This window comes from Syzygium oleosum, unplaced genomic scaffold, assembly GCF_021117445.2.
Source record: "Syzygium oleosum isolate NSW1041296 unplaced genomic scaffold, Sole_v2.1 Sole_v2.34, whole genome shotgun sequence".
Lineage (NCBI taxonomy): Eukaryota > Viridiplantae > Streptophyta > Magnoliopsida > Myrtales > Myrtaceae > Syzygium > Syzygium oleosum.
Window position 1 is genome coordinate 796,944 of NW_026607518.1, and position 21,869 is coordinate 818,812.

General features: G+C 40.1%; 2 protein-coding genes across 2 annotated transcripts; both read right to left on the bottom strand.

Annotated features, from left to right (window-relative positions):
* Positions 1–2,005: 2,005 nt before the first annotated feature.
* LOC115685729 (la-related protein 6C) lies at positions 2,006–5,305 on the bottom strand. The gene is made up of 10 exons (XM_030610819.2): positions 4,757–5,305; positions 3,740–3,821; positions 3,540–3,634; positions 3,353–3,424; positions 3,189–3,268; positions 3,021–3,099; positions 2,884–2,931; positions 2,728–2,796; positions 2,512–2,637; positions 2,006–2,302 (listed from the first exon to the last, which is right to left on the bottom strand). Exons 1-10 carry the CDS (start codon positions 5,096–5,098, stop codon positions 2,006–2,008), a joined length of 1,290 nt encoding a protein of 429 aa, XP_030466679.1. The 5' UTR covers positions 5,099–5,305.
* Positions 5,306–18,650: 13,345 nt separating this feature from the next.
* On the bottom strand, positions 18,651–21,400 carry LOC115685710 (transcription factor HRS1-like). The gene is made up of 5 exons (XM_030610802.2): positions 20,891–21,400; positions 20,345–20,595; positions 19,834–20,227; positions 19,419–19,495; positions 18,651–19,193 (listed from the first exon to the last, which is right to left on the bottom strand). The coding sequence occupies exons 1-5, from the start codon at positions 21,102–21,104 to the stop codon at positions 18,906–18,908; spliced, it is 1,224 nt and encodes a 407-aa protein (XP_030466662.2). The 5' UTR covers positions 21,105–21,400; the 3' UTR covers positions 18,651–18,905.
* Between the last annotated feature and the right edge of the window lie 469 nt (positions 21,401–21,869).

Genomic DNA, 21,869 nt, shown 5'->3' on the forward strand with positions numbered 1-21,869 from the left:
AGTTTTACCAGTTACAGCATTGACGAAGTGTGGAAAGCGAGACGTTGCGTGATTAGAAGTCTAGTTGTATTACGTTTGGGTGATGGGATTCTGACGATCGAGGAAGAAGCTCTCCTCATATCCACTTTATTTTGAATTTTCTTAAATTATTGTTTATGGAACTTGTTAAATAAGTTTACTAATAGAGTAAAAGTAAGGGGTTATTACCCCTTGGACTTTCTTTTTATTATAATCGTTAACCTCCATTTTTTTTTCCGTTCGCATGTGCAATACACATGACTACATACTAAGGATAAAAACATACTTTAATCTCGAAGTTTTCTTTGAAGGGAATCTCTTTTTTACAATTAACTACTGTAAAAAAAACAAAAAAAATGAAGAACATGAGAGAAAACTAGATTAACTTAAATACTAATAATAGAAAAATAAGTAGCAATAAAAAAATTAACCAATAAATTTGTTAAAATTTGATAAATCTAGACACTTTGATAAACCTTATTAAGATATTTTAAAAAAAGAACAAACATACACTAAGTAAAAAGGGAAAATGCCTCAATAATAAAAAGGTCAAATGAAAAAAAAATAGTTATTCCCTATGTACATTTAAAGGGTTAATTAAAGTAAAATTGATTGATTAATATATTATTTAAAAAAATAAAAAGGGAATGATGTCCTCAACTCATAAAAGGAAATAATCAACCAAAATTAAGGTGATATTCTTATACATTTTTAATTGATCAATCAATTTTCATCAATTTACCATTTAAGTGAAGAATAAGTGTCCATTTTTTTGTTATTTGACCTTATTGTTATTAATGCCTTTTTCTCTTTTCACTTAATCGTGTTTTTTTCTATTAAAATATTTTGTTAGTTCAAATTACACACCACTAATTTTATTATTTTGTATTGTTTAACATTATTATTGATATTTATTGTAAATGAGAGATTTCCTTCGGCAAAATAAAATGAATATACAGATTTAATTCTTACAAGTTATGTGCATTGTACATGCTAACAAAAAATTTAACAGAGGTTTAACAACTATAACAAAATCAAAGTCCGGAGACAATATGTAATAGTTGAAAATTTAGAGGCAAAAAATTAGTTTTGAGTAAATTTGTCACAGACGTACCGGTTTGAGGTTTTTTGTGGTCAAAAAATTAGTTTGGGATAAATTTGTCACATGTGTACCAATTTAGAGTTTTTCGTGGTATTAACCCTAGTTTTAACTTGGGAAATTTACAATGAACTTAGATAAAGTATAGATAACTTGTAGAAGAAAACTTAGTTTTCAGATTGAATTACCAAAATTTTAAAAAAAAAGAATTACTTCTTATAGTGAATGGAAACTAATTTTTTTAACTAAAACTTATCAACCACATGTGCAAGTTAGATGTCGTAATTTCGTACGTCAAAATATGCTTAGCAACTTTTTATTTACTCGTAAAGATACTTTATTAGTAAACTTCTTCCACACCCCTTCTGATAAAAACACCCATTATAAGGTAATTGACTAAAATACCATCGTAATATCACATTCTTGTCGGTCGCCTCTTTTTAACAGCGAAGGAAGTTTTTCAAGGATCCACGTTCGAAATCGAAACACCCTTAAATTCGACAGTGACTACACTTTTATGAATTCACGCAAATGGGTTTTGTGGGTTAGCTGACAGGGTTGCTACAATCAAATTACAGGTAAAATATTGTGGAAGCAAGTAACATGATTTTTGGTGACAAAATCAAGCCAATTTTCCTCATGGTGGTAAGTATTTAGGCCAAATGGAAAGGTCTTCGTCAAATTCAAGAGATGACTCCAGATATACGAACTGACAAAGGTAAAAGTGGAAGACAAACTTCATACTTCATTGGAAAAGTATATTAACCTTACTGAGAAGACAAAAAAAAAAAAAAAGATAGAGATGCAGCAAAAATTGAAGGTCGAGTATTTGGACAAATCTTGTGCCAAGAGAACATCTTTGCAATATCTTTATTAAAAACAATTTACCTAGTTGTTTGAGCCGCAATAGTAACCTAACGCCATCTCCTTGTGATACGTATCCCAATCAATCAATTGAAAAGGGATTGGCTTCCCTCGCCCCATGGTAAAGCCCCTCGTGCCGTCCGGCATTCTCGGGCCCTTTGACATCTGCTTCGACATAGCTTCAGACTGGAAGGTGATTGTGTTGCCTGCCTGCGGTGAAGGAGCAAGAACTCCGTGAGCATTGTAGGTTTGAGCGCGTCCCCTCGACTTTCCACGGCCCCTAGCCCATCCCTTTTTCGACCCTGCTGCATATTCTTCCGCCTGAGACGATGTGTCATGTATGTAAGTATCAAAAGATCAAAATCTTAATCAAAGACTTCACATATTTTGAAAAGATAGGCATGGGAAACATTTACTTTGATAGAAATTGTTAGAGTTAGGGGCTAATGACAGAAAATTTGGTAACTAACATACTGATGATCTGTTCGAGTGTAATCTGCTGATTTCAGTAGGAAGATAGCAATACTTACATTAGCCTCAAGAGAGAGTTCTGCGTCGCTTGGTTGCAAATCGTCTGTAGGATCAGAAAGTAGTCCCTCGTCTTCGTCTAGAATTGAATTGAAATCAAACTTTCTATTCTTCAAGACAGATTTTGGCTGCACAATCACGTACAATAATCAAGACATTTGGCAACCAATCATACAGGGTCTAGTATGTTTGTCAATGCTATATTGCAGAGGAGATACCGTGCGCCGAAGAAGTAATCTGACTCGAAGTCCTTTCCTCCAGTCCCTTTCGTCGTTTAACTTCTCAACCTGGTCAAGTATAATCGCCACTATTGTAACATTTGATTAAGGAATAAAGAGGATATACATTGCATTCACGAGTATGTTATGACATACCGCCATTTCCGCAGTCTCAATGCTGTCATATTCTATCAGAGCGTGAAGCTGTGTATCAATGGACACCCAATTACAAAGATGAGGTAAGTTATCTAGATATACAAGTAAATGGCATTGGTCAAGCCCATTCCAAGTACCTTGTTACGAATAAAGAGGTCGCCTTTGGGGCGGGAAGAATTCGATTCTTGGGGATGGCATATTCGAATGTTTTTAACACTGTCCAAGAACAACCGTACACAGTGAGATTTTTACATGATTTTAGCATAGATAGGAGCATAGCGATGATAAGTCGAGTTCTTACAAACCTTCCTGCTGCGCTGAATATCTTTTCTAGATTATGATAAGAGTGATCTTCAGGCAAATTCTCCACGACAACGGTGCGAGACTGTGAGATTGAGAGCATAAAATTTGCAATGAACAAATTGTTTTCATCATGTGCTATTCCATATTTTGGATATCATAAACAAACCTGCAATTCTTCTTTTTCCTTTTCAGTGAAAGGTAATCGACGTCTAACTCTCTTTCCATCACTGCTGACAGCCTTTTGGGGCATTAAGATCATCAAAAGGATCATTTACCAAATAGCAGGAAACCTTTTTCAAGTTTAGTAAATTTTGACGGAGAAATTCAACCAACTCGACTAATACAAATCTTACGAGATTTGGAGAGGACCGCAATGCTTGTGCGAGCAACTGATTGTTGATTACTAGGGATTTGATTTTCTTTGTTGAAGCAATTATTGATATTGAAACTGCAATATGTCACAAGTCACAATATGCCGAAATTAAAAGAATTGAATGTGAAGTAGAAATATTGAAAAAGATATTAAATCAAGTGATTATGTTGACGTCCTTACCATAACCTTCAGGATCTTTGCTTACATGTTTAGCAATGAAGTCATTGGAGAGCAAGCTCATGCTGCTAAACAGATATTCAACCTGTTTTTGTGCATAAAGAAACACTCTCAAGCTCAACTGAACTCGCCAGAATATTCTTGCCATATCATACGTGAGAGAGAATCAGCCATCTAAGAGGCAAACTTCTTTTCTTTAACACATTTAGACAAATTATTTCTTCTGGTTAATGAATACACACCATGGGAAAAACATAACATTTGAATTGGAGGCAGTAAATTCATTAATTCTTGCGAGAGAAAATTCATGACATAGACTCTCTCACATTTAATTGCAAAGACTGGTGTCATGGTAAGAGAAAGTCAGACTCGGAGAACAAACTACGGTACCAACAAACTCTCTCAACTTACAGCAATCTTATGCATATATCTCAAGACTGAAGAAAGGAAAAGAATTTGTAGTCGTGGATCTCATTAAGTGTATGTTTCAATTTGCTCTTTTCACGAGAGAAAGAAAATCAGATCGAACTTGGTGAATGACCAATAGAAATTTCACGAAAATGCAAGTATGGACAGTGCATATGTGTATTGGAAAGTATCTCAAGACTGAAAAAGGTAAAAGAATTCGTAGTCGTGGATCTCATTAAGCGTTATGTTTCAATTTGCTCTTTTTGCAAGATTTAGAAAATCAGATCGAACGTGGTGAATGACCAACAGAAATATCACGAAAATGCAAGTATGGAAAGAGCATATGTGTATTGGAAAGTTAAAGAAAACTAGAGTTTCCATAGGATAACATTAGCTAAACTTGTCCTACATCACTCTCTCTATGCATGTGCTTTTTCGTCATTGAATAGCTTTTCCCTCAGCAAACTACCCATTTAATTGTATGAACTTTTTGGCTAAACGAAAACTAAGGATCCAGAAGGCTTATCATCAGAAACAGACATCGCAAGGCAAAGCAAAAATCCTCACATTGGATAAACATTAGCAGCAAACAAAGCAAAAAACAATCAAAACCTGTTTGATGATTTTCTTTTGAAGGTCATCACTGAGACCATTCTTGGGACAATGAGAAGGCATCAAGTTGATGTTGGGAATGGAGTAATTGGATGGCTCTATCTGGTCCCCAAAGTAGAACCACTCAGATCCTGCACTAGACCCATTAAACAACTGAAAGCAGGGATAGTAATAGCCAGAGAGATTGGGCATCTGGGTGTGCGATCTGGGCACGAACTCGGCCGCTTGAGCATTGAATTTGAATTTGAAGGGCACATCGCTGCTGTGGCTCTCTCTCGTCACCATTTTCGTGCTATCGCCGTCTCTCTCATGCGCTTCTGCTTGCGACATTCTTTTTTTCATCTGTGCGTCTCTATTCGAGATGTCTTCCCTTTAGTTTCCGGCTTCTTCTCTCTGAGATCTCCCTCTCTCTTGTTCTTTCTCTCTCTCTAGTAGAAGTGACCATGTGTGATGTTGAACCCACCTTTGGCGCGCGGGTACGGACATCTTTCTCTCCGACGAGATAGAGAGAAGAAGAGGACCGTCTTATTACACTTAGCCGCTGGTGGCGGAGTTTTGACCAGATTTTTAAGGATCGGAATTACTAAATACGGGAGTTTTAAAGTTCTTCACTACCACAAGTTATTTAGCTCAATCAATGAAAAGTTGACGGAATCAGTTGCTTACTTACGTGACATTAATTATCTTTTTCATAAGTTTCACACTTGATTTTTTTTTTTAATTCATGGTTGTTATATACTCAAGAGTTGAGATAAATGCAATACAAATTTTGCACATAAATGGATCAAAACGGGGTAAATGGTCATTTTGGGTCGGACTATTTTCGACCCGACCCAAATCCAACCCAAACTCGATCCCGCCAATTTGTTTGACAGATCTAGTTTAACATAATAAAACAAATACAAAGCCGTATTAAAAAATTGAGTCCAATGCACGTGACATCGTTCGACGTAGTGCAAAAAATTATTAGATGCCCTATCTAATAGTTGGTCCAATTACACAAAATGATATTGACTCTCTTTCTTCTCTCAATCAATTTAGCGAACGACCAAGTTTTGTTTTCCTTAAAAGACACGGATAAAATAACATCTTTATTATTTCAATTAGAATAAAAACGGATTTTAGTGAGTAGATTTTTTTTTTATCTGTCTTATCTCTAACTCTCCTCACTCTCTAATTTTGCTCTGCCTCTTGTAGAGTGAGGGAGTTGAACCCCGTACCTATGATATTAGCGTCCCCAACCCCCCCCCCCCCCCCCTCCCCCTCCCCCTCAATCCCTTTACTAACAGGGCCACATGCCTATTCGCTTAGTGAGTAGACCTTACAATGTAAGAAAATGTGCTACATATTTCTCTTTCTTCTTGAGCTCCAACTCAGCGAGCTCTAGATATCGCAGCCACGGTGGCCAAAAGGTTGAGATCTGTGAGCTTTAGGTCTCATGGCCATGGCAATAGTGAGCCTTGATCTCGAGTTTGCGCAACAATGGGCTCGAGCTTGAGTGATGGATATTTCAAATTTGACAAAGGCGGCTACGAACTCAAGCAGCCATAGAGGTCAAGAGTTCTCAAGCTCAGGACCTTTTTTTTTGGTCGAACTCAAGCTCAGGACTTAGCGAGCTCCAAATTTGGCATAGCAGTTGTGAGCTTAAAACTCCAGCATCCACGGGCACAAGCTTGAGATTTTATGAGCTCCAAATATGGCCATGCTGGCTACAAGCTCCAAGTTTGAGCGGACAGTAGACTTGTCAAACGAGTGGATCGAGTCGAGTTTGGGTCAGGTCATAATTGTCCGACTCAAATTGACCCATCGACCCGTTTATGACTCATTTATCCATGATGTAAATTTCTTGACCCATACCCATCACATACCCAACCCTTATTACAAACACACTTCCATATTTAACCTAATCTAGGAAAACTTGTTTCTTATGATTTTTTAAAAAATTGAGGCTCCGCTTGTATCGCGGAAATGTTACATTTCTGGATAATATTTTCTAGGAAGTTTTTTTCCAAAAAAATTATAATATTTTTCAATGTTTGGCTTAAACCTAAAAATGAACTAGAAAATTTTTTCCGTCGTTTGGTATGAAAAATATGATTTGAATTTTCTCCATGCGCTCCTTTTAAATATTTTACTTTATTCTTTCATTTTTTAAAAATCGAATTTTTAATCATTTTTCTTGTTTTCTCTTTTCTATTTTTCTTTTCTTTCTTTTTCCTTTTCCGTCTTCGGCCAATCGCCGGCCACAGCGACAGTTGGTGACTGGCCACAGGCAAGGGATGAACTCGCCAATCTGGCAAGACTCAAGCTCACTAGCCTCAGGCAAGCTCAAGCTCGCCAACCTCTAACTCTGGCGAGGGTTAAGGCTAGCTGAGGCTGGCGAAGCCTCGGCCTCGCCAGATCAGCGAGCTCGAGCTTAGCTGTGAGGAAGAAAGATAAGGAAAAAGAACAAAAAGAAAAAAAAAAGAAAAAAAGAAAAAGAGAAAAAATAAAATAAAATAAAATAAAATAATCAGAAAATTTAAAAAAATCAAAATAAAAAACACAAAAATTAATATAAACAACTTGTTAATGATTCACTTAAGTTTGTTAAGTAACCCATTTATGACCTATTTAAGCTTGTTTTTAAAATTTAACATAACTCATTTATGACCGACACCATTAAATATTAGTTAAAATATGGGGTCAAGACCCATTTTGCCACCTCTAGCAGGTGGGATAGTGGCCTCAAGAGATGAGCAATCTAGATCAACATATATGTAGAGAGAGAAGATATGTGTGCTCCGACGTCCATATCTGCAACGAGAAAGAGTATAATAGAAGGACTAAAGTGGAACATTTCAAAAAGTGGAGGAACCGTTCTAAATAAAAAAAAATGTACAGAGATTTTGATTTATGGGCAAAAATATAGAGGTTCATAATGACATTGCATTTGGTTTGGCTTTGAGGGAATGCCTTTGGAAAAATACCAAGGCCATTGGACTAAAGGGTTTTCCTAAATGCAAATTGTGTTTGGTAATATGTATTTTAAAAGCAGATTGGGATGCAACTTTGACCTAAATGCCTTTTGGTAAAAACTGTATTTTGTAAAGAGCTTTTGCTATATTTTTTTTTAAAAGAAATACTCTCCAAAGGCAGATTCAGCCACCGGCAGGCCAAAATGGCCACCGACGATTGGTCATCGACCAGATCTGTGACATCCTGAAATTTGCCTATTTTGGATTTATGAAATGAGTGGTTTTATGAACGTACTTGTAGCTAGGTCTCGCTCGAAATTGACCATTCCTGGGATACTAACCGTTAGGGAAGGGCTAATTAGGGATTTAAAATTTGTGCGACTAAAGAAATTCGGTCGTGAACTGACTTTCGACCATAGAATCGACGAGGTGACATTTTGAGCCAATGTAGGCCGATTTTAGGATAGTTATGGGCCAATTCGTCATTGTCATACGAGTGGATCACGATTGATTCCGTTTGACCACGAGGTGAGTTGACGAACGATCCAGAACCTATACCGAACGATCGCGCCCGTTGGAACTAGCGATCGATCCTCGCGATTACATTGACAACCGAGGTCGTCACGATCCGAACGAACTTGCACGTGACTTGATTTAGTATCAGTCACGGGTCGAATATGCGAATTTCCCCAAAAGCCGCCCGTTAGTTCGAGACACGCTCAAGTTACGTTATTTAAAATTCAGTTATTAAATTAGAGACCCATTTGGGCATGGAAAATTTAGGAAGTCATGACAGGACATTTGGACGACGTTGTTATTAGCATGTTCAGTCTTGGATTGTCTCGATTCCTTCAGAAAAATTCGATTTCGGTGTGAAATGAGGAAGTGACCATTTTGCCCCTAAGGCTTTTTAAAAGGGTTAGTTTTATGAGGCAAGGGCGTTTTGGTCATTTTGCTCCCAAAGTTGGAAAAGACACAATACCCTCGGATATTTTAAAGTAAGATTCGATCCGGGCCATTGATTTCAAGATTAGATCGAATCTCGACCATTGGATTAAAAAGGTTAGAGAGGGGCATTTTGGTCATTTTTGCATTTGGGTCAAAACTTGGTCACCAAGATTGACCAAGCCTTATCTCTCTCTCTCTCTCTCTTCTCTTCCCCCATTCGCCCCCTCACCCACCGAGACCCCCCCCCTCCGATCACACTCTCCCTCCCCTCGCTGCGCCGCCGCACGCCGGTCACCGCCCGACCGGATCGCCACCGCTCGCCACCGCCGCTTGCCGTCGCCACCGCCGAGCCGTGCCGCCGCGCCGATCGCCGCCCCGTTCCACTCTAGCCGAGTTAGTCTAGAGTCCGGTAAGTCGCAATCTAACCCTTGCCTAGGACATCGGGTATTATCGGACTCATTTAGACGCGGTTTACGGTAGTTTAGGGGTTGATTAGGGTGTTGATCGTGATTGTTGGTGGCTGATCATGGCTGTTAGTGGCTATTGCGTGTTGGATTAGACATTTGGGAATGAGTTTTGTGGGTTGGAGATCCATGGGTGTGAGCTAGAACTTGAATCTTGGTTGTTTTGGGTGATTCTCGGATTCGTGACTACTGTATCCGTCCGGTTTGCTATTTTTTTGGAGAATTTTGTGGGCCGAATTTGAGGAAGTTTTCTTCATGAAAGTTTCTCCTAACATCTTGAAGTATGACATAATTTAATTTTATAATTTTTGGAAATCATTAGAGGCCATTCAGAAGTCCATCTTTGGACCGAAATTAGTGTGCCGGAAATACTGTTCCTCCGACCTCCGGGTCTGTTCGAATTTTTATAAATTTTTCCAGACCCATTTTCAAAATAATTCCTTTACAAAACTTGTTGGGGACATTTGTGACTATGACATATAAAAATTTCAAGGCTTTCCAAGGTGATTTGGGTACTGGATGAGATGCATTTTTATGGTCAGGCGGCCTGACCGGACGGGTTGATTTTCGTCTGACTTCAAGTGACCAAAAGAGGGGTTTACAGTTGGAACTGGGTTTCGAGTTCTTCATGGAAAATGTTTATCAAGATGTTTTACGCAACATATCCAAATTTCAGAATTTTTGGAGTTCGTTTACTATTTATTTGAATGGGATTTCGGTCACTGTGTAAACTGCCCAATTTTACTCCGATTCTTTGAATGTTCGTTTTTATGAGCGGAATGGTGGGGGTGTCGAGGTTGAATAGTTGCTGCCCTTGTGACGGGAATTGATCCTGAATGTGTGTTTGTATGTGGATGGTGTGTTTGTAAAGTGGTTGTAGTTGTTGGTTGATTTCTGAATGATTGTTGGGCTGAATATTGAGTGGCCGTGTGCCCTGTGTGTATGGCCGTGAGTTGTGTGGTATGATTGCGAAATGAGCTCACGTGTCAAGCATGTGTGATTGTGTGGTGTTTGTGTGGCAAGGTTGTGCATTTGCGAAGTGAGTGTGAGGCGTGAGATTGTGTGTGGCCGTGTGTACGTGTGGCCGTGTGATACGTGTGAAATGAGTGGAACGAAGGTACGGAAATATAGAATTGGTTGGAAAAGTGATACTCTGAGGCGTGTTCGTTTACGCGGGGTAAGTTCCGTCCTGAGGCGTGTTCGTTTACGCGGGACGATGCCGTCCCTGACGAGGTGACGATGCCCGGCCCGACGGGGTGACGATGCTTGACGAGGTCAGAAGACCGTTGGCCTGATGCGTTTTACGCGGGCGTGGTAGAGAAGGAAAGTTGAGAATGTAGGATTCCGTCCTGAGGCGTGTTCGTTTACGCGGGACGATGCCGTCCCTGACGAGGTGATGATGCCCGGCCGGACGGGGTGACGATGCCTGACGAGGTCAGAAGACCGTTGGTCTGATGCGTTTTACACGGGCGCGGTAGTGGTGAAAAAGTTGAGAGTGAGCCGGATTTGGTTTGATGCGTGAGGTTTGTGAAAGTCGACGCATGGCGTGAGTTAGTGTGTGAGTGTGGTTTGCCTCGCGTGATATGGTGCTGGACAAGTATGGATATAAATGAATTGGCTGTATTGTTGTTTGACATGCAGGGATGTGCATGATGGATCCCAGGTAGGATCGGATGTGATTGTTAGTACAATTGTGTGGATGTTGTTTGTGTGTTGCTTGATTTGGCGTCTGGACTTGTCTGGAATACGTAGTAGCCTAGATAAGGGTTAGGTTGTGTACTTATTGAGAAGTGTCTCATGGTTGTATCAACCAAACCATTTCAGATCAACCGCCCGAGCCATGAACCTTCTGCAGCCGTCGCCACCGCATATTTGGGATTGTTATGCATACTTATTATGATGTGGTAGAATTCCCGATCGAGTTGAGGCCGATTTGGAGTCATCGGATGAAGCTGTGCCTGATGAGGATTCGGACGAGGATTCCGAAGGGAGTGAGTCAGAGCGGATGCCATCTAGAGGGCGTAGGGATTAGTTGGAGCTGAGGAAGAGTCTGGAAGTGTCCCATTTTGGTGTAGCGTTACCTAGGCTACTAATCTTTTATGATATCGGTGGTTTGCAGTTTAGTAGTTCAATAAGTATATTTTGCTTTGTAGTTTCAGAATTGGCGGTTGTGGCATAAGTTTATATTGTAAATTGATATTGTGCTTAAATTGAGGTATAGTATATGATTTAGTGGTTTGGCAATTTATTCTCCCTAGCACCCTAGGTAAATTATGGTTTGGGTGTTTGATGTTTCTGCCGCGATTAAACTCTGATGGGTTCGTTTGGGTCGGCGACGTTTCCTGGGATGTCGCACTAATTCGACCGAAGAGGGATGTTGCGTGCTCGATAGGGTTCGAGACGTGACAAGATCTAGCCGCCGTCTAGCCTCGCCTGGGGTCAACCTACCTCAGGCGACGCAGCCTGGGTCGCGTAACCCAAGCCGACGTTCACTTGGGGTCATGCAACCTCAGGCGTCACTTGGGTTCCCACGACCAAGGCTGATGGTCGCCTTGGTTGCATGACCCTAGGTGGCGGTTGCAAGACCCAAGCCGATGGTCGCCAGGGTCACGCAAACCCAAGCTGCAATTGCTAGCCTTCTTCTAGTTCCTTTGTGCAAACTGCGATGAATAGTGAATAGTGCCAAGACACACATTCCGAGAATGCTACTTTCTAAAGTACCTCCAGATCTGTCTTGGACTAAAAGCCTTTGGAAATGTAATTATACTTCCCCAAAGTTCTCCAAAAAATTTGACAAATGCTATTTGCATTTGGGCAAGAGACTTTGACGCCCCAAAGCCCTTGCAAATGTGGAACCAAACGGAGCCGTCCAGCCGCACTTAGGGAAAGCTGACAATACAAGAAGGAATCGAGCACTGATGATTCATCATCATCTAACTATCTTCCGCGATGAAAATTAGTCTGTCAAGTAAAAGAAATTATCTTTCTTTCAATTTCTTTTTATTGTCATTTCATACAAACGCACACAGGTATATATATATAGTCAAAAGAAAACCTACTGATTTCATTGACCAACAAGTTTAAAACAAGATCGATGAGCTTCTAAACTTAAAATATCCCATAGGGACTGAGGGATTACATAACATGAAAGGGCCTGTCTACGTTGGGCCTTAGCAGTCCAATCGGCAACCTGATTTATAACCAACAAATATATTCAACCTGTACATTTTGTCATGTTTCTTCTGTTGTCCCGAGTTTTAAAAGCTTTATAGATATACTGCTTTGATTTTATTGCTCTCACTTTCATATAACTTCTACATAGTATATATATACATATTAACTAATATAATAAGATTTGACATCGATATTTTAACTAGTTTCTTAAGAAAAGGACACGTCGATAGCAACTTATATGTCTTCTCAGGTTGAATAATACAAGTGCATATGTTATAGATAGTTCTCTTCACGTTGAAAAGTGAACTCCTTTCCACAAACCAAACGGGCCTTAATATGCGCAGTTCGGTACGCGTATGCCTCTACTAGTCAAAGGCCTGAAGGCCCTTTCAGTGGTTTCTTTGGCCTAATCGGACTTGGGATGAACTACAGGAACCGCAACTCTAACCATAAAGCTAATTCTGAATGACGTGTAATGGGTAAACTCATTTCTTGAGTGACATATATATGACTCGAGAATTTTCGTGCATATTATCTCTAGGTGTACTTAGGGCCCGACTAACTAGTTCGAAGAAATAAATATCTGGGTAGATTTATTTTATGAATGACGCAATGGATAGAACCAATCACAGTTTAAAAATAAATAGAAATTGCGTGGAAACTTATGCTTTTGAGTAGGGGTGTGCAACTGGACCGGGTTTACCTGGAAACCGGACCGGCTCACCCGGAAAACAAGTCCGGGAACCGGTTCCATTTTTTGGGAACCGGTTAGAACCGGTCCGGTTTCCGGTTCCAAGTAAAAACCAGCCCAAATCGGTTTTGAACCGGTTTTTGAGATAATGTAAAAAAAAGTAAAAACCCTAGATCATGTTACCCTACTTCACCGGTTTTAGAACTGGTTTCCGGTTTAATATTGGGATCTGTTTCATAAATATGAGCTAAACAGCTCGGCCCTTAAAGTCATCTAAATATTGTGTGATTCAAATGAGATATATAGACATTTCTCTAGTGAGAGCGGATGCTTTACTGCTAAGTCTCTTGATTTTCCTTTCAGGATATTTCATTCGCAAACAGAAGTGAGGAGTTCTATCATCATGGCGCAAAATAAAGAGCTAAACATGTTGAACAGATTCCCTGGAAATGTGACTCTTAAAGATTTATGCGATTGGACTATGTCTTGCCACATAGTGCTTTTGGATTGTTGATTTTGATGGATTGTAATTTCAATTGCTCGTTTTGGAGATTATTACTTTTGGAGGATAGTGGTTTTTGTTATTCATATTTTACTTTGAATTGTTTCATTGCTACCTATATTATTTTGCTAAAAAAAAATGAAATCGGAAAAAGGAACCAAAAAAAAAAAAGGTTCTTGGATAGACCCTGAAACCGAACCGGAAAAACAGGGTCGGTTCCAAAACAGGGTCCAGGGAAAACATGGTTGGTTTCAGGTTCCAAAAATTGGGAACCGGTTATAACAGGGTTGGTTTCAGGTTCCAGGTCTGGACCCAATCCACCCTGGAACCGATCACCCCTACTTTTGAGGGGTACCGAGTGTGCATTGCACCATTTCTTCATAGGTGAGTGGCATATTCCATTAGAATAAGTCAGGACCACAACTTCTCTCACTCCACGGGTCCTAAATTTAACCTATTGGAAGTATTGAATTGTGGGGCTATATTAGCCAGTTACCCTGTCATTACAGATATGTCGTCGAGAGGGCTCTCGCCTGATAGTCACTCGTTTTGTTTTTTGCAACTTGTAATTGGGCGAGAGCATCTCTATGTGTACCTCCTATGATTGAAACTAACTGGGTCCTTAGAAGCTTCCTCCATCAAATGATCTCGACCCCTAACTGGACTTTTGGCAAAATTCAGCTCGATCATGCTGGAGGGCAAGGGGCGTGCGGCGAGTAACCTGGCTTGTCGTCGGGACCGTAGGAACCTCAAGTGTCAGTCGATGACGAAGAGAAAAATCCTTGGGATAGTCATGTAGAAATAGCCGACGTGCAAGATGTAATATTTGGATTTTTGACCAATCAAAAAAAAGAAAAAGAAAAAAAAAGGGTTGAAAGTCAAAGGAAGAGAACAATGTAGGTTAAGCTCAAATAAACGCAAAGAAGGGACCGAGAGCACGCGTGACAAGAAACATAGAAGGAAAGGGGAAAGGAAAAGTAAGAAAAGAGAGAAAAGAAAAAAAAAGAAGAAGAAGAAAGGGAAAGAGAGATTTCGCGTACACACCATGGACACCTCACCAAGTTAGATTTACTATGTATTGCAACGTACAGTAAGTGTTCGCGCCCTTCGTTCACCCAATTAGATAAGGTTTTGGAATTAAGGCTTAAATTCGAAGTTTTGTGAAATTCAGGCCGCAAAATCCGATTTTTGAGTCGTTAAGTTATGGGATTTCACGGAAATGGTAGATCATGGCGTTGTGGAGCCGTGGGTTTGACAGGAGTCGGTTCTAAGCAACGGTTTGGTTAGAGTGAGAATTTTAGGGTTTCGTGTACGGGTTCCGTGTTGCGTTTAGGCTTGAATAATCGCTTTGAGTGAGCGGTTTGTTGTCTTGTAGGAGTTGTTTTGTTAGCATTTAAGCTTAGTATAGTTGTTTCGTAGTCGAAGTAGTGTTTTACTTGATTTTAATGTCGATTCTCGTTTAATTGCTAGGATTACAAGATCGTCGTTCATGTGAGTTTCATTGTTTGGTTTTTGGGTATTCCCAAGTGAATGGTATTATCTCTTATTCGAGTTTGTAAATTCATATTTCGAAAGCAATATGGTATGTATATTATGAGTTACGAAATGGCATTGTTGTTGCATAAAAAGCGAGATCGAGCATCTACTACTCCTTGGTAATGTTTTAGAAAATGTGTTATGCAAGGTTTCGTGAAGAGATATATATAATATATATACTTATAACTTTGCGAACTGGTTTTTAAAGGATTTTTGAATGATATGAGAAATGCTTTGAGAAATGTATTTCAATGGATGAGATGTGTTACGAAAAGGTTATCTATTTTGGTTTATAAAATGTATTATGGCTTATGAGATTAATTCTTGATCGGATTTCTAGTACTAGAGGATGATTGTGTGATGTTCAATATGGCTATGAACCCGAGTAGGGGTTTCGGGGCATGTATATCAGTTTTAGGATATCCTTCTGAGCCAAATCACCGGTTGATCATAGGTGGAGACCTTTTTAAGGGAGGAATTTTGATTGTCTTGTCACCAAGCGTTGTGTCGCAACCATGACTTGATATTGAGCAATAGATTAGTCAATGGAATGGACCATTGACGTGTAATTGATGAGATTGATCAATGAAATAGACAATTGATATGTGAATCGATGAGATTGATCAATGGATTGGATCATTGATGTTTGTTATGATATTATTGATTTAATGAATATTTTCTTATATGTATCCAGTCATGTTAAAGCGATATAACTCATTCTTATCTTGTATGTGCATATTAGATATTGGAATTGAGATAAACGAGTTCTGATATTGTGTTTCGTAAAGTACATAGTGGATGCTTGATCTGCTTATAAGAAATACACACTACTCATTAAGTTGTGGTTGCTCACCCTATTTCTTCCAAATCTTTTTAGGTTTCTCAGTTAATAGCCAATAAAGCGAGAGCGATATTGACGGGGACTTTTGGGAGTTGGATTTTTTGGTATAGTTTGGGGCTGCATTATTCGGGTGGAAGGACGGCCATGTCACTCCCCCATTATGGTAGGATTCGGAGTGTGACATCTTTTGATATAAGAGCTTAGGTTATAATCTGTTTGGGTGTAGATTTTATGGGATGTTGTGATTTTGTGTGATAGTTTATAACACTTTAGTCTTTTGTTAAGTACTAGGACTATGTTTCTTTTGGTGTTTGACAAGGCGTCTAGTCATCGCCGATTGTCTTATGTGGCATGCTGACGTGACAATTTTACTTTCGCTACATCAGTGATTTCTAGTAGCAATTGATTGAAAGGGCTACATTAAAATTTTGCACAAATATTCAGTACTATGTCGGCAAAATAAAAAATGTTGGGATTGAATTGTAAGTATAAAAACCTCATAATTCGACATGATTGAAGGATCTCAAAATCTAGCATTAATATATACAATGTATTACAATGTATTACAAGGTTATGTCAACAACAATGGATCGAAGAACACAAAAGTTAGGTTCGGATAAAGGAGATACCATTTTGCTATGCGCAAATGCTGAAGAAACAAACTTAGTAGTGCCAGAGGCAATTAGAATGAAATAAATTCAACTTCTAGAAAAATGGATTTCCCGATCGAAAAAGGTTTAAAGACCTATAAAAAAAATCAAGAAGTTGAAAAGATTATTTTATATGAAGATGGAAGCATAGAAATTAAGTTCAATAAGAGTAGATGATGAAATTGAACATAGCAAAATTGAATGAAGAAACCTGCAAGAATTTCATATAAAATTCCTTCTAGGTCATTGCAAAATTGAATGAAGAACCCGGTTTGCTCAAACTAGAAAACATTACTCAATTATCATTTTCCAAGCTAAAAGAGAATATTACTCAAATTAGAAGAAATTAAATGATGGACGGGCGGTTCCATCGTTTTCACTCACCTCCTTCACCAAACAATTCACGGTACATGGAAAATGGATCTGTCCCGAGGTGGGGTCCGTCATAATATACTGTCTGCAAGATTCTCTCCATTATTATGATTTCCGAGAGGGACAGCTTTGTCCTGAACCCCGATGGAGATAACAACAACTGATTGTGTTTTTTTAAGTGGGATGTGACTGGGTTAGGTTGCGAGGGATAAAATCTTGGGATCTTGAACCATTTGTTTGACCAATTATAAGGTCGTTCGGCCACCTTAATAATGAATTTTAGGTAGTATTGATTATGATCTTGATCTTGATTACATCAGTGCACCTGTTCATGTAATAAAGAAATGTCTAACACATGTTATTCACCTCCAATGCCCCTCCCGAAAATGCGTGTCGTAATCAAGAAAATCCATTTCCTGTCTTTCCTTGCTTTTTCCTCGTCAAATTAATTGAATTTTCAAGGAATTGAGAAACGAAGATCCGGGTCGAACGGCCGACACGTGACTTAATCACCGAAATCCAATTTTATCTACAATTAGTGCTAACATACGAGTTAAGAGGGTCCTTTGGCGACCTAAAAGTTAATTTTATGTAGTATTAAATGTGATCTTGATCTTGATTAATAAAGAAATATCTTATCTACCACGTGTTATTCACCATCAATGCCCCCGAAAATGCATATCGTAATCAAGAAAATGCATTTCCGTTTTTCCTTGCTTTTTCCTTGTAGAATTAATTAAATTTTCAAGGAACCGAGAAACGACGATCCGGGTCGACCGGCCGACGTGTGACTCAATCACGAAACCAATTTTTTATCTACAATTAGTGCTAACACACGAGTTAATTAGACATGGCCTAAAGTCAACTTAATCAGGGGCTATTATATACTCAATCCGCCATTATATATTGCACTTGCGTATGGTGGTGAACAATATTATCTGGTAAAAGGTCACAGCTGGTTCTCACCCACATATGTCCCATTTCCTCAAGCAAGAAGACGGATTTCCCCAGGATGAGCGGGGGATATGCTTGCAGATAAAGGTAAGCATTATCGATAATCACGAGCAAATTCAAGACAAAGAGACACATAATCTTCTGTATCAACCACTTCACAGCGAATTCCCATTATCACGACACTAAAAAAATATAATTATTTTCTTGAAGCCACGTTTCGGTGTCATTATTATTCAAATGGGAGAAAGCAAAATAGTGGCATGGAATGGATCGATGCCATCATCATCATTGACATTCTTAGCAGGCGCTCATTCAAATCATGCCATGTACAACTAAAAGATTCTGCATTTCCAGGAAAGAACCAATGAGAAGTAAGCCCAAAAGCGGGATAAAAAGACAATTGCACAGCTTGGGACCATAAGCTCCATCTTGACTTTTGCATAATTGGGTATGAAAACAGGACTCAGATCTAACTTTTTCCTTGGAAAGTTAGCTGCAGCACTTTGATTTTTTCTTTTTCTTTTTTTTTTTTTATCAATTTTCCAAATCTTTCCATCATTTTCATGGATGATCAGCAAAACCCACCTTCTCAATTGAGCTGTGCTAATCCTTAATTCTTTCTCTATGTTATGATAGAACTTTTGAAACCAAGAAGAGAAACCCTCCAGTGCTCTTTTGATGAGATGAATGTTAAAGCCACCGTCTTTCTCAATTCAAGCAGAGAATGGTAGGTGACACATACCTCAGATTCTCACAAGGAAACAGATCATTTTTCTGGTTCAGCATGCACACATAGATGGTAAGATTGATGATAAATGAAATGGCCCCAACTTCTTACATATATGCTCTCACAACAGTGTTCTCATACCGATAGCGAGTAAAAGCAAAACTCAACAGAGTTCAGGATATAACAACAAAAGAAAAAATAAAGCTACCTCTGCAAAATTTCGAAGCCTCTCATCTCAGCTGAGATACTTCTACTTTTTATGTATGATCCGTTATTCATAGATACTAACTCCCGTATAATTTTTATCTGCAAAAACTCACCGCCGACAAAACTCTATACATCGACTGTACCGGGTTTGTTAACATGGCTTTTCCAGCTATAACATTCGGACCTCTCGTCTTCTTCATCCTCCATGCTGTTGCCTCCGGTGGTCGAGGTAGTAGCCCCCATGCTTCCACCCAACTGGAGCGGACCTTGTGGAGAATCAGACTGTGAGCTACTTCCTTTTGAGGAGTCGCCATACTGATCCGGGGACAACCATAAACCACCCAAAATGGCAACTGACTGATCCGCCGGGGAAGATGTAGCAGACGAGATTCTTCGAGTATGAAGCCTGTATTTCTGAAAGGAGAAAGAATCTAAAAATCAGTCTTGACCATCAAAAGAAGAAATTGACAAGAACAGAACTGCACGGTCGAATATCTGTTCAGACTATAGACGGTAAATAACATAAGAAATTGTTGGAAAATTACTTGAGCACCTTGATTTCTCATACTATGTCAAGGAGATGTTTGGAAGATCATAAAAAAAAACACAAAAGGAACTGGGATCTTGTGAGAAACTCACTTGCAAATGACTTTTCACCTCGTCATTGGTCAGGCCATCGACCTGCATAAGTTCTCTAATCTGCTTCGGAGTAGCCACTGCAAGGATCAAATAGATTTATATCAGACCATGGTGAGGAAACACATGGGTTAACAACAAGACCAATCATCCATCTCCACAACTTCTCATTCACTTTTTCCAAACTACCAAACACAAAAAAAAAAAAAGAAAGTCCAGATAACACAAAAACCAAAAATCTATGTCCCCTGCAGATTCAATCGTTCATCAATGTGTAATCCACCAGCAGAAAAGATAAATTCACAGAAACATCAAAGACTGCACCCACTTTATAGAAGTCTAGCTCTCTATTGTCAGCTAAGAAGTTGTATGATTATCAGAACCTGTATTGAATACAACTGCATATTCTAACTGTAACCTTGTGAGCCACCGAGTTGTTGCAAGGCATTGACGAACCGCCTGTGCAACTCAGGAGACCAGCACCTTCTCTGCTTCCTTGCGGTCTGCTGCGGAGGCTGATGTCCTCTGCTCGGTAGATTGGACTGAACATTGTGGGCAGGGGATGGAATCAATCTCGCGCACCCCATCCTGGTTTCGGCACAAAACGACTTTTCCCTCGGATTCTTGATCCCAGGAGCGAGAAGCGAGAGGCCTTGAATAGGCAATCTCATTTTCTCCTCCTGGACGGAAGTGACTGGGGCTGCCGAAAAAGGCGAATACCCCTTAAGTTGCCCGAATGGCCTCCCCCCATTTCTCCCTTTACATGTCTCCAGTAGATCTTCCGTTGCAGAGAGAGTCTGTGCCTGATTTCCCTGGGTAAGAAATCACTCAGTCACATTAGATCCTCTACCTTTTCGACAACAGATTCTACAACAGTTGATTAACACACATTTTTCGCAGTGTCAAGTGGTCAAAATTTTGCTTTTTACCGTGGTTTCTAGTTTAAGTTCTTGTTTAAGATCAGGGGAGTGAACGGCGGGGGGACTATCGTCCGCGTTCCAGAGCTGGACGGAGCTCATCCAGTTCTTCTTGTCCCTAGAATCGTCTGCCCCTTTATTTAATTCAAGCTTTTCGTCGTCTTCGTCTTTGTCCTTCTTCAGTGGGATGAATTCCTCCAGTACAGGCTGAGCACTCGTCGGTGCAGCGCATTGCTCTGACTCCATTTTCAATGCCAGAATAGCTACCAAAGATAATCAAAACACAAACAACACCACGCAATCAGCCAGAGGATAGAGACGGTGAACCCAGAAATGGAAAAAGGAAGAAAACGAAGAGGCGATGAAAGCTGCGAATCAGAAACCAAAGAACAAACACGAATCCGACAAGAACCCACGAATCAAATCCATCGGCAAAAGGAGAAGAAACTCTCATCAAACACCTCCATTGCAAAATCAAATCGACGGTTTTCGATCCCCCAACGAGCAGAATCTCCAAGACCCAGAAAAGAAAGAAAGAAGGAGGTCAGATAAACGAACCATCCTTCAACAACAGCATGCAGAGCGGGAGCTCGCGCTTGAAGGCGTCGATCTTGCTCATCTCCCCCTGCAGCCTCGCCACGTAACCGTCGAGCTTGGACGACCGGGCGCGGGCGTCCCCGATGGCCGACACCTCCCGGAGGAGATCCCCGATCGTGGCCGGCACGAACGACGGCCTGAAATCCAAGCTCAGCTCAGGTGGGTTCGACCCCATTGGCCCCCCTCCTCCACAGCAGCTCAGATCGTCTTCAGGTACACTGTGTCGTCTCCTGGGATGGCGTTGCGCAGGTGCAGAAACAGAGAGAGAGACAGAGAGAGAGAGAGAGAGGGAGGAAGGGATTGGATGGTGAATACTGAATATATAATTACAGATGCATGTATGTATATATGCACGGAGAGATGGAGAGAGAGAGATGGGAGAGAAGATTGGAGGAGAAGATTCTGTTCGTGGAGAGACGCTGTTTTGAAAGAGAGGAAAAACAGAGGAGGAAAAAACCCACGCGGCTCCTCGCGTATTCTATCCACCCCTCACAACGCACAAACGCGCGATCTCGCATCCGTCGGTCCAGGATTTTTCAATGCTCGCTCCAAACGCCTCCTCCTCCCCCACCCTTTTGTTTTTTTTTTTTTTATGTTTTGAGGGCTCGGGAAAGTAGGACACGATGAGATAAACCTCAAGGCCATGAAATTATGCCGTCAGTCGAGTCACGGAGCGAGCCGAAGCTCGGGCAGGCGAGATGGATGTGAAATGATCTGCGCATGGCAATTGGAAATGCCGGGGGACATGGTATGTAATTAATTCGCAGGATCAACTCCTCATGAAGCAGGGGTGCGTGCGAGAGAATCTGGAACCTATGGAGCCGGCATAGCCGAATAGGTTTCAAGGTGGGTTTTAGGGATAATTGGATAGGTATTTAATAAGTTTCAAAATTTCGGAAATGATGAATACTAGTGGTGATTGGTTCAAGAATGAGTAGAT